At 34.6% G+C, this 14,293-nt stretch overlaps 2 protein-coding genes across 2 annotated transcripts; both read right to left on the minus strand.

Annotated features, from left to right (window-relative positions):
• Positions 1-4,353: 4,353 nt before the first annotated feature.
• LOC112517771 (fasciclin-like arabinogalactan protein 4) lies at positions 4,354-4,965 on the minus strand. The gene has a single exon (XM_025125147.1). It carries the CDS (start codon positions 4,963-4,965, stop codon positions 4,354-4,356), a length of 612 nt encoding a protein of 203 aa, XP_024980915.1.
• A 5,650-nt stretch (positions 4,966-10,615) lies between these two features.
• LOC112517772 (fasciclin-like arabinogalactan protein 4) lies at positions 10,616-11,851 on the minus strand. Its single transcript, XM_025125148.1, has one exon. It carries the CDS (start codon positions 11,849-11,851, stop codon positions 10,616-10,618), a length of 1,236 nt encoding a protein of 411 aa, XP_024980916.1.
• Between the last annotated feature and the right edge of the window lie 2,442 nt (positions 11,852-14,293).

The raw sequence follows: 14,293 nt of genomic DNA on the forward strand, positions 1-14,293 counted from the left end.
GAGATGTTTATCATGTATTTGATTGTGTTTATCTGTAGTTAGTTACACGAATTCATATATGGGATGAAATCGAATAGGGATGAAATCGTTTAGGGATGAACGGGTTTAACAGTTTTTAATAGTTTTAGCCAAATGATTTATAAGATAGTGTAGATATTATCAAGGTTATTGGCCCAAGATGGATGTTCTTGTTGTCCATGTCCAAAACCCATGGGCTTTTTTGGAGCATCATTTGGTACATTGTTTGAACTAGTGCATCTGGTTTACACATAACTAGAGATGGCCAATTAGGGCGGGGCGAGCCCAGATCAACCACGGTCTGAGATTTTCTTTTGTAATCTATCCCGACCAAAATTACCTGGCACGTACTCCATGTGCAAAGCTCGGTCCCTAGAACCGTTCCCAGTCCCGAGCCAGGCCCAAACAGTTCCATTTTCCCCCAAAAAGTTAATTTAAACATATAAAAAATTGTGTTTGAAGATTTTTTTTTCTTTATGTATAATATCTTATTGAAATACACTTTAAAATTTCTAATTGAATTATTTTAATACACTTTAAATCTTTTTCACACAAAAATGTTACAAATGTTTTTATAATTACAATCTTTGAGATTTTGTATTGGAACTGTTGGTGTCAACCATCAGATTTGATGATAATACTCATAACATCCAACTACACACTTAGAAAGGAAAGTTCTTGTTTACCTTGTTATACAAGAAACATATCCGATGAACTTCATTCATCAGATGTTGGTTCACCTTGGTGTATTCAAACGTGTTGTTTTAGGTTTCATATATATCAAGATCAATGGATCCGTTGTATGGATTAAATTGACCTTGAAACTATCATCCTATCAATGGAAATTCGATTCGTTTCCTTGAAAGAAATGTTGTAACTTAATATTTCAATTGTTGTGATTCATACCAAGTCTTTTTTTTTTTGTATCTGATAAAACATCTTCATAAAACGTTTATGGCTAGAAATCCGACATATAGTTTATATTTTGCATATAGAAGAAAATATGGTTTTTACTTGTAAAAGTCTTGTAACTATCTGCATTGATCTAGGAGCAAAACGTCTTCAACAAAATCGAAGACCAGTTGAAGTCAGTTCAAGATCGCCACTAAAGCGGATTGGTTAGTCCATCTAGCTAAAAAGAAGATTAATACAAGATAAAATCAACTAGTAGTCTAATAAATACTACTGGCAAGCCGAATCTTAAAATACAAACATGGCCAGCAAGTTTGGCTTAACAACTCTTTTACTCTCTTTTTGGTATGAAAACATGTACAACATATCAGCTAAAGAAAGTACAAAAGCACTATCCTATTGATGCTATACTTCCATTATTGTTCCCCCGACATACAGATTGATGGGATAAGTTAACAAAATATCTAAATAAAACTCATAGGCTGAAATGAAGAGTGCTAGTATGCATGGATCAGTTAATCAAAAGAAGACACACATAAAAGCTAGACAATATCATTTAATGCAGTGGTGCCTATAAAAAGGTCACCCTTGTCATTCAATGTTACTCATCCATTTTGAAAGAACATTTTTGTGAGTGTTTTTAAAATAATATTGGCGTCATCTTCTAAAGAACTTCCTCAGTAGTTCGGATCTGAAAGAGTATTTCCTTCCCCAACTTTTTCAGTTTTACCAGATTTGTCACAACCAGTTTGTTTAGGATTATAGATCTTATCTTCCTAATTCCCATAACAAATCTGTAATTCTTTTTTTATACAAAATATAAAATCTAGAATTAAAAAGTGAAAATTTGTTGTATTTGTATTTAACCCCCTTCTACAAATACTTCGTGTGTTAGTCATCACTTTTCAGGACTAACAAGTGGTATTAGAACGGTTTGTTTAAATTCATAAACAAGATCAAAAATGACTTCCACAACCAATGATAATGGCTCTTGATGATAAATGGTCTGTGCCTTACTTTTCTCTTCCTTTAGATGAATATCTAGAACCAAGTAGCTTCCCTAATTTTCTTTTGAGAGCCATGACTTCAACCACACCTCCACGATGTGTAGTTGCAACACACTTTCTAGAGAAGTTGTGCCCTTGTTTGGGGACTTTTAACCTTAAGGTTCCAGCTAGTATATGTGATCTTGTCACTTTTGGAATAACATTAAACATATCAGGTATCGAGTCTGATTCATTTGAATTCAACTTTATATTGTAAAGTTTAAGGATCAAAATAAGACAGGGTAGGAATATTTTGTGACACTTCATGTCGTTCCCATAGAAAATTCTTTTCTCTATCTCCCCCTAACGACGGGAGGACTATCTCATCAAATTGACAACCTACAAATCTAGCGGTAAAGAGATCACCCATCAAGGATTCTAATTAGCAGATAATTGTTGGGATTCATATCTTACATATATTGAATCGTCTTTTGTGCGCTCTGAGGGCACAATTGACACATATATTACACAACCAAACATACGTAAATGTAAAGTATCATACTTATATCCAGTTACCCACTGGTACACATGAGACCAGTTGGCTAGTAGTAGGTAGGGGTGTTCATAGGTTGGGTTGATCGGATTGAAGACATTTGAACAATCCAACCCAATGCTTGCGGTTTGAAAAATCTTAACTCAACTCAACTCAACCCAAACGAAAGTGCAACTCAATCCAACCCAACTCAAACCATACGAGTTAGTCGGGTTGGTGGAGTAATTTCTTCTGTTTCATTTGACCAAAACCATTATACATATCTAATCAATATGATGGCACCTTAAAAATCATAAAAGAAAGAAAGAAGTCACTACGTCGGGACAATGAAGCAATAACACATGCCACATGTACGTACCCCTTACTAGGGGTGCTCAAAAACCCGATCAACCCGACCAACCCGATCAACCCAACCCAACCCAACGTAAAATAACCCAACCCGAAGCAACCCGATGTCTAATCGAGTTGTAAAATTGTCAAACCGTAGGTATTGGGTTGATATTTTTTGAACCCAACCCAACCCGATGAACCCGATGAACTCGATATCTTTTTATTTCTTGGATTTAATATGATTGATGAATTTCTATTAATATATACATTAGACAATTACACTATCATGTATGYTTTTCATATACACATATTTTCAATCTATTCATATCTCTATATAACTCATTCAGTAACTGTGAATATATATATGTAAATTGAGAAAATTAACTGAATGTGATATACGTAAGAAATATGAATAAGTTGTAACAAATGGTTGATGATGAAAAATAAATTATGAGTAGAGAAATAACATATTCAAGGTTAGAAGAATATTTTAATATACCAAAGTATCAACCCGACCAACCTGACTAACCCGACCAACCCGTACGGGTTGGGTTGCACTTTGATTTGGGTTGGGTTGGGTTAAGATTTTTCCAAACCGCAAGCATTGGGTTGGGTTGTTCAAATGTCCTCAACCCGATCAACCCAACCCATGAGCACCCCTACCCCTTACTAGGTCCACACACCAACGAGTATACCATCATTATGATTTGTAAAGTATAAATTCATTTTTACGGAAGCTTTGTTGCATCAAACAAATTCATGAGTTTACTAGCACGGAATCGCAATAAATTGTCTTTTTATCTAAAAAATATGGAAACTTAGGGGATGTTTGGTAATTGCTGAATGGTTTGGTGCAAAATGATTAAGTGGTCAGAATGATTAAGAGACTCTCATGATATAATGCAAAATGAAATATAATTTTTTGGTAATTGTGTACAATGAAATTGGGGCTCTTAATGGTTAAGGTAGATCCAGGATACAAAATCATTCAAAGGGTTTTAGAGCCATTAAGAGGCAGACTTTTTTTTTATCAAACAAGATTCATCTCTTAACGATTCAGATGTTACCTCTTAATGGAATTATTAAAAGGTAAACAAACAACCCCTAGTTATTGTTCAAAATCATAATTACGTAGTTTTTAAAGTCAAAGGAAAAAAAAGTGCACGAAAACAATCGAACTCCCCCTCACGATTCTCATGCTCTTCCACGACAACTCTCACTCTATAAACCACAAGGGTGGTGCCTGATTGGTTTGAGCTTGGCTCCAAAGGTCAAAAGTATCTGGAGGTCTCAGGTTCAAATCCAATGAGAAATAAAAATCCCTTTGTAGTCATAGAGGTTCAAATGCGGTGACGCCAGACTATCTGCAAAACAGGTAATCGTCCTAGAATTAGTCGGTTCACATAACGGGTTAAATATCCAAGTTAATAAAAAAAAAACTCTCCCTCTATACATCTATCCATAAGTTATAATTTAGAGCGAGTTACCAACACATTTAAAGATAAATCATATATGTCTTTCAATTCAATTTATAAATGCAAAAATTATTTTCTATTATTTCCCGAACATTTCTTTCGGTAGTAAAACCCTCGAAATCGCAAAAATTGCAATTGGGTTTTCATCAATTACGGTTTGGGTCACCGAAGTTTCAACGATGCCCGACCTAATCGCAACCGACCCGTTAACCGGAGAAATGCTCAAGGTGAACATGCCGGCTCCATTATCTTCAGTAGCTAAGGTCGGTTGAAATGGGTTCACTATCGATTTCAGCAATCCGAATGGGTAATATGAAAGCAAGACGTGAAAACGTAACAAATTGGTTTTTTGGTCGGCCGGTAACGATTGAATGTTTGCCGTCGCCGGTACATCGATGAAAGCATCGTCGGTAGGGACGAACAGGGTTATCCCTGCTCCACCTTTTTCAGTATCGATTTCCTGCAGGACTCCCGATGCTGAAAGCATTGATGATGCTATATTGAAATTGTTGGCGTCCATTAGGGCTTTGGTGATGTTAGGCCCCATCGGCGGTCGATTTTCCGGTGGTTTCAGATCGAATTCGTGTGGGATGACGAGTGAGTCGACGATGAAGATGGGGGATGGTAGGAGTAAGAGTAAATAAAGGTGTATGAAAGGGGCAAAATGGGAAATACACAGAGGAAATGCCATTTCTCTAAAGGAGATTGGGGTGGGGGCGGATGTTGGGGGGCGGATGGGGCATGATTTTTTAGTTTTTTAATTCAGTTAAATAGTGAAAATACATTCCTATTTGAGCAAGAATCAGAAAACCTTTAATTTCATGTATAGCAAAAATGGACACATCTTTAAATGATATGATTTTGTTGATTTTGGACATAGTCAATAATAACATACTCTTTTTGCTCCAAATTAAATGTTTATATTTATATTGAGGGGCGTTTTTGTCTTTTTATTCAATTTTTATCTGTTTTTGTATCTTTTACCTGAATTAAAAACCAATTACCAGTTTTGAAGTTTAATTTATACTATACAGATTCATACAAGAATTGTACCTATTTAAAGAAAAATAAGTGGATAGTTTTTAAAAATAAAATTTTCTTAAAAAAACGTTCAAAAAGTCATATATGTCATTTGTTCTATACATATTATATATGAAAATTTATTTATTTCTATAAAAATATTTTATAAATTTAATTAAGGTATTTAATCGTGATTTTTTTATATAATTTTTGTGGTTTAAGCATGATAATTTTTTTATTTATTAATTTTTACAATATTTAAAATAAGTGTGATTTAGTTTTTCATTTAAAATATTTATTTTTATTGAATAGTTTATTTAATAATTTTTTATAATTTTCGTCAAAAATCATATGTGATAATCCATAATTAATCGATATTTTTTTTTCTTAAAAGAGAATCACTAATTTTCATCAATGCATCATATATGATATTAATCATAGTAGGAAAAAATGTAAGTTTTTTACAACATTACATATGATATGTATAATTACGAATTATATTTTGAAGTATATGTGATCTTAGACATTTTAAATATGTTTTTGCTAGATATCACATGTAATTTTGTTTTCATTATTTTTCTTTTTCGGTGTTTAATCTGAATTATTTGTTTTCAAGCTTTAAATCATATATGATTAAAAACATTTAAAAAATATTAACATGTGAGTTAAAAACAAATCCCCAACAGAAGGAAACTTGTCTATTTGCAGGCTTGGGTCTAGAATCTTGGACCACAAGTTTAAACATGCAGATATTGCACTTTTCGTTCTTATAGACACCTCGTGCAATATTTTTTCATCTTCTCCAACTGTGTATGTATGTCTTTTTTTCCTTGCTCCGCTGGTCAAGACTAAGACAAAATCCCCTCAGTCTATCCTAACCACCACCACGCTCTCTTCTAAAAGAATCTCCTTTCAAGACACTATTGGTTCTCCATCGAGTGCCAAGAAAGCCAAAAAGGGACTACCCACATCCCTAGCTGTCACCTCTCAACAGGTTTCAGTCATTGAAATAAACCTTATTCCCGAGGCAACTTCTGTTATAACCTTTCTTAGCTCTTCAATGATTTCTTCAGTCACTGTCGTACATGTGGCTCCTCTCCCAACAGCCTCAGTGACCCAAATTACTGAAGGTGTGAATATCAGCATATCCACTGCTGAACACCCACTTTCACCATTCTCAACCATCTTCTCTTCTCCTCATTCTTTGGTCTCAACACATGCTGGTGATTCATCAATGACTGTCATCACTGGTGATGAAGCAATCACCACAGGACCTAAGGTTGCTCCTCTCGAGATACCTCAATCATCGAAAGCCTATCCTCTCAAAGGCAACCTTGAGAGAACCAGCATCAATCCTTCAGATAGTGCTGATGATCCTTTAGGTACTATATCATCCTCCTGCCCTTTCATTTCTTCTAACCAAGAGCTACCTTTGCTCAAATATCTTCTTTTTTAGGTCTTCTTGATGAAGAACCTTCAGCCATGGAAGATGATTACAATATGGCTGAAGATGTCAAGCTTCTACTCCCGGCGGTAGCCGATGTCTTGGACAAAATGAAACAAGTTCACCAAGACATGCCTATCAAGGAAGACCTCTCTTCTGACCTCTCTGTTGTCAAAGCTGAAGTCAACGAGGTAAAGGAATTGCTATCTGTGGTGCAAGCTGATGTCCGCACCAATGTTGAGGCCATCTATGCTCTCAATAGCAAGGCTGATGAAGAACAAGCTCAGGTTACCAGGCATGGTGAGCTAATGCAGCAGATACTGCATCTTCTTCAATGTCCAGCGCCAGTTCCTGCACCTTTTTTCACAGAAGCTGATTGACTATCGTTGGATCAAGTGCTTGAGCTTGATCTTCTCCAAACTCAAGCACTGGTTGATTCCGTGCAATGATTGGATCTTATTGCCAATAGTCTTGATAATCTCATCTTTCGTTATGCTGATGACAAAAAGGGGGGATAAAGACTTACCTCAAGTTGTTGTCCCTATAACACCTATTGATGTTGATGCTCAAGATGAAAGAGCTGAAGCAGATGAAGTTGATGGTGAAGTTGTAGATGCCATCACATCCCATGAAGCTGAAGCTGTTGTAGAAACTAAGGACAATGATAATGTCGTCAAAGCTGATAAATTAATTATTCTATTATAATTTAATAAATTACATAAATTAATTAAAATAAACAACTCATCAGGGATCAATTGGTCATTTTACTTGTTCTGTTCTGTTTTGTCCAGTTTTATCTTACCAAACGTTGAACAGTTGTTCTATCATGTCCTGTCATGTTATGTCTTGTATTGTCCTGTCTTGTCTGGACACCAAACACACCCTTATAGATCCGGTTGGGACCAACACAACGGTTCTAAGGTCTATGAGAAGGTAGTTAAAGCATTGGTGTATTTCAGACAAAGATTCAGTTTTGCTACAAATGAAACTTTCATATTGTGTTACTAGATTTAGCTTTCTTGTCTCTTGTACCTCGGTGATACCCTCATATTAAACACATAAAGTGTCCCACATGGATTTAGAGGTTTTAAGCTTCATCACAGAGTGATATATCTCGTCAGTAAGAGACATAGCTATGATTGATCTAACTTTAGTATCAAGAGCCATTTTCTTCTTGTATTCATCGCTTCATTGATGAGAAAGCTTTGGAATCTATCTTTCAGGTTGGCAGCAGTGGTAGCAGTGGCAGAAATTGTTGGAGATATTGCAAATGGATCATATGGTCCATTTCAACATACTATGGGATCTCATGATCCATACCTTCGAAGAAATAGGGAAGTCCGATTTTTCCAGAGACTGAACTTGTCTCTGCTAAATCTGGGAGGTTTGACAAGAGAGTCATTATCGTGAAAGTTTGTGTTTTTGTTTTTCAAAGCCATTTAAGAAAAAAATGGTTAGTAGATTATCTTTAAGGATGAGATAATAAACACTGCTATGATACGACTTGTTGGTCCCAAATGGATCTACAAGAGTTTAAAAGTAACATTTTGTAGAAGAGGGGGGATGAATACAAACACATAATTTTCACTTTTTTTTTAATTCATTTATTGATAAAAGAATATCATTGTAGAATTTACAGATTGTTACGGAAGAAGATAAGATTAAAATCTAAACAGTCTTAGAAGCACACAAGTTGCACAGAAGATAAGAACAAAAAAGAAAAGAGCAAGAAAGAAAGTCCTTGCTGAGAAGGTGCTTGTGAGTGCTTGCAGAGAAGAGAGTCTTCTCAACTATTTATACCCATTGTATTTAATGCAAGTCGAAGGGTACAAACCACATGGCAAACTTATAGTGGATAGCTTGTTCTTTGTCTTCAGATATGCATGTTTTTGGCTGCATATGAACAGTTGTCTTTCACAAAGTAGGTAAGCACGCTTGGAGACAATAAAGTAACTTTGTACATGTGCTTTTCTGTGAGGTATGGGGTTGTCCTTTTTGTGCAAGAGGATAAGACAAAAACTAATTTTGTAGAGCAAGATTCATCTGATTTAACTATAAAGTTTCTTCAGTGTTTGTTGAGTCTTGATCAGATTTCACTAGGAGTGTTCGCGGTCCGGTTTGGGCTGTTTAATCCCTCAGACCACAAACTAAACCGTAATAGTGGTTTATAAAATTTTCAAACCGAGCGGTTTGACATCAAGTGCCCAGACCGGTCAAATCAGACCACGAAAAGGCGGTCTGGTCTGACTGGTTTAGGCGGTTTGGGCCTTTAATGGACTTCAAATATTAAACTTAAAAAACATATATAATTTAGAATTTTAGATTAAATATTCATTTTAACAAAACAAAATATCCAAACAAATAAATGTAATAATTAAACAGCTCTTGAGTCCAAAATCCAAACAATCCAAGTTCAAACAAATAAGTATATAATACATATTAGAAAACAAACAAATTAACAAAGTTACAATTCCACTGTGAATATTGAGTAACAAAATCCACGACTTCACAACCTTCAATTCTTAACCAAACAAAATAAAAGACAAATCTTAGTTGGTTGAATCACTTGGTTCATGTCTTAATGATGTGCGCCGAAATCAAACCATGAATTAGGAAAGATCGATAAATTGGTAGAGTTCTTGAGGGATTTCAAAATTTGGAGACCGTCAATGTCAAATGTGTCAATATGTTTATTGGTTTAGTGGTTTTTAGGCGGCGATTCATTTGGATTTGATTATGCTAGATGTTAGGCTTAGAGATATATTTGGATCATAATTGAGATTGGTAATACTAAAATAAATAAATAAATATGTATTTGGAGGTTGGTTTGGTCCAAACCGCCTAAAAAAAGTTCCAGACCGCAAACCAAACCGGACTGTCCGGTTTTGCTATTTTCCAAACCAGACCAAACCGCCAGACCGCTAAAACCGCCAAAAACGGTCCAGTTTGACTTGGTTCGGCCGGTTTGAACGGTCCAACGGATTTTTTGAACACCCCTAGATTTCACATTTCGATTGAGACACATTTGGCATCAAAATCTCCCGATCGGCGATTTAGGATTTTGAGGGAGGGGTCAGAAGAACAAAATGTTTTCGATGGTTTAAATTTGCCACATCATTTACTAAATACATTACATGTCATAATTATTGCCATGTCATATTTTTAAAATTACACATCATCATTGGTTGACTGGTTATCGGAAGAACAGGTAAACCAGGTACTTAAAACTTTAAGAGTTTACACCTTCGGTACGACAATGATAGTTCCGAAAGTACATAACCCAAAATATGAATCAGATGAATGTACATTACTTTTTAACATAATTTACTTTTCTATAAAATAAAAAAAAAAATCATATTTTTTTTAAATATATTTACAATAATGTCTTGACATATTTTTATACAATTTTTACATATTTCTTAAAAACCAATTTTTATATACACTTTTTTTTAATTTTTATTAAAAATAGTTTTATACAATTTTTGTGGTTAATTTTAATATGTTGATGATAAATAGAAAATGGAGTACTCGTATGCCATGTACCGGCCTTCAGGTTTATGATTCAACTGAACGTTTGTCTCGTTGTTAGCAACTTACTATTATATTCATAAATGTACAACTCATTAATGCATGTTTGGGTACAAGTACAAGTACAACCCAACAATGCACAAAAGCAAATCATTCTGATTGGATCTTTCCAGATATTTTTTTTCCAAAGGGGAAGCTCTGCCCCTGCAACCCTTTTTCAACACTCCTCAATTATGGGTTTTCGAATGTTCCTTTCTTTTTTTCTTTTTTTCCTTAATTAAAAATATAAAATTTATTTGCTTTTTTATTTAGAAAATCAAATTATATTTAATTTAATAGATAAAGTTAATTAAATTAATAATACATACAACAATCCTGTATACAAATACAAACCCAAATTCACGTTCTGTACCGTCGCCGTAGAATGCATTTCCTCTCGGAGCCCCGGCGACGACGACGACGGCCCATTCAATTCCGGTGAAGAATTCGGCGGCGGAGGTGATATCGACGGTGACTCAGCATTCTCTTTCTTCCTGAATATTTCTTTCGGTAGTAAGACCCTTGAAATCCCAAAAATTGCGATAGGGTTTTCATCGAATACGGTTTGGGTCACCGAAGCTTCGACGATGCCCGAACTAATTGCAACCGACCCGTTAACCCGAGAAATGTTCAAGGTGAACCTTCCTGCTCCTTTATCTTCAGTAGCTAGGGTTGGTTGAAATGGGTTCACTATCGATTCCAGCGATCCAAGTGGGTAATATGAAAGTAAGACGTGAAAACGTAATACATCGGCTTTTTGGTCGGCGGGTAATGATTGAAAGTTTTCCGTCACCGGAATATAGGAGAAAGCATCGTCTGTGGGGACGAACAAGGTTATGCCTGCTCCACCTTTTTCAGATTCGAATTCCTGCACGACTCCCGAGGCTGAAAACATTGATGCTGCTACATTGAAGTTATGGCCGTCGATTAGAGCTTTAGTGATGTTGAGCCCTAACGGTGGTCGACTTTCCGACGTCATCAGATCGAATCCGTATGGGATGATGAGTGAATTGACGGTGAAGATACTGACGTTGTAAGGTAGGGTTACGATGGGAGAGATGACGGTGGCGTTGTTGGTTGATTGTGGATAGACTGATGACGATTGGACGGTGGTTGTATCGGTATAAGGGTCGTGTGTGATGTTGACGGAACCGAAACTGTCAGCGGCGCGGCCTGTGGTTTGGAAGAGGGTGGTTATGAGTTTTCCCGACGGAGGGTAGCGGCGGAGGTCGTGGAGGGAGAGGTATTGGAGGAGGACGTGGTAGCGGATGACATCGGCGACATTGATGGAGGAGGAGCGACGGACGAGGTCAGAAGAGCGGAGGAAGGAATTGGGGACGGCTAGGAGGGTGATGGAGGTACGGTGGAAGAGATCGGCGGCGACGGCGGTGGTTGAAAGGAGGTCGGAGAAGTCGGAGAGATCGGAATAAGGAGACAAGAGACGGGTAATGTTGACGGCGGAGACGAGGGATGTTGGGAGTGAGAGTAAGAGTAAATAAAGGTGTATTAAAGGGGCAAAACGGGAAATACACAGAGGAATTGCCATTTCTCTGAAAAAGGCGATTGGGGGGAAGTGAAGGAGTTTGGGTTGAAATGCGTAGGTAGGTAGGGCGGGAGGGGGGTTGATAGGGTATGATCTGGTGATGATGGTGTATGATTGTATGGTGGTGATGAGGTATGATTGTTTATGATGATCATGATGACGATAATGTTTTTTAGTTGAAAGCAAAACTTTTGTTGGTTTGCCGTGTTTAGTCCCTAGAGTTTTAGGAAGCAACCTTCTATACCCTTTATGTTTGTGACACTACTAATAGAAAGCTACTATCAAATAGAGGAATTGTTTGGTAACATGTAGAAGTTAGCTTATTTTTTTAATATGAAGAATCAGCGGATGAGTTGTGGTTAGGGGTGAAATGTCACTCGAACCCAGAGCTAGTTGGTTCTTTCCGAAATGCGTTGAGGCGCAGCAGTTGACTAGACATCTAGGGGCAAAGCACTGTTTCGGTGCGGGCCGCGAGAGCGGTACCAAATCGAGGCAAACTTTGAATACTAGATATGACCTCAAAATAACAGGGGTCAAGGTCGGCCAGTGAGACGATAGGGGATAAGCTTCATCGTCGAGAGGGAAACAGCCTGGATCACCAGCCAAGACCTCTAAATGACCGCTCAGTGATAAAGAAGGTAGGGTTGAGGAGCCATATGAGATGAAAATCTCATGTACGGTTTTGTAATAGGGATGAGAACAGTGATGTTATCATCAACTATGATTATCTAAAAGTACTGTTGATATAGTCGCAGTCAAAATATGGTTTTTTTAGAGTAACAATGAGTCGAAGAACACCATGCATTGATGGGTGGTGAGGTCTCATATTGACTATCATGATGTCTTTTTTTGTAGATGGTACAGTCGTAGGTTTTTCCTAATTCATTCTTCCATGAATTGTTGAAAGCGAAATGAAGTTCATCAAATTTTAAGCGAATAATTCAAACTAATTCTTCAAATTAAATATATGGATATAAAATAACTATTGAAAAAACTATTTGTATTAGTTTTTTGGAAGTTTTTAACCCTTTTTCAAATTATAACCGTAATTAAAAACAATTATTACTAATATTAATAAAATTAATTATTATTAGTATTTATAAATATTGATTATTATTAAATTGTGATTAATACTAATTGAAAATTATTTAGTTAGTTTTAATTAGATATTATACATTAATATCAACTATCAATTATTTAGAGTTATTATTGATTATATTATATCATTTATCTATACTATATTATAAAGTATTTGACAAAAACTCTTAAAAACCACTTTTTATGCGTAAAATACTGTTTATTAATGCATATTACTTAAAACTCAAGATTGCAAGTAGATTGTATGTAAGTACAACTTATTAAATCTTCATATCTGAATTCGTGTAACTAACTACAGATAGACATAATCAAATACAAGATAAACATATCATTATAAATATAAAAAATCTAAAATATAATTAGGATAATCATTGAATTATAACAGATTACTTAATTATTATCTTTATAAAATATTATATTATTAAACCAAAAATAAATTATTTCGTTATTAAACTTAAATTAAATTATAATGAAAAAATTAAAGAAATTACATAAAAATAAGAACTTTTAAATAGTTGATTTGAATTAACATTGATATGTTTTTTTCAAAATTTTATGATATCTTTAAATTTATATTTTATTCAAAAATAAAATCATTATTGCTTTCTTAAAAACACATAAAATCGTATTATAACATCGACAAAGACAAATAATAAAATAGAACACTAAAATCGAGATGTGTCTCGCTGCATTGCACGAGTACTTTTCTAGTTTATATATACGAGAAGGGTACTCGTGTAATGCAGAAAGATATATCTCAGTTTTAATGTTTCGTTTTATTCTGTCTTTGTAGATGTTATAATATGGTTTATGTGGTTTTGAGAAAGAGATAATGTTTTTATTTTTTAATAAAATATAAATTTGAAGATATCATAAAATTTCGAAAATAAGTATATCAATATTAGTATAAATTAACTATTTAAAAGTTCTTGTTTTTTAATATTTTATTATAATTTAATTTAGATTTAATAACGAAGTAATTTATTTTTGATTTAATAATATAATTTTTTATAAGGATAATAATTAAGTATTCTGTTAGAAATCAATGATTATCCTAATTATATTCTAGAGTTTTTATTTTTAAAATAAAATGTTTATCTTGTATTTGACTATGTTTATCTGCAGTTAGTTACACCAATTCAAACATGGAGCTTTAATAAGTTGTATTTATGCACAGTTTATTTGTAATATTGAATTTTAAGTAATATGCATCAATAAACAGTATTTCATGCATATAAAATGGTTTTTAGGAGTTTTTTTTATCAAATGTTTTATAATATAATATATATATATATATATATATATATATATATATATATTAGTATTCAATATATTTAGTTATCAAAC

Source organism: Cynara cardunculus, assembly GCF_001531365.2.
Source record: "Cynara cardunculus var. scolymus isolate 2C chromosome LG 9, CcrdV1, whole genome shotgun sequence".
Lineage (NCBI taxonomy): Eukaryota > Viridiplantae > Streptophyta > Magnoliopsida > Asterales > Asteraceae > Cynara > Cynara cardunculus.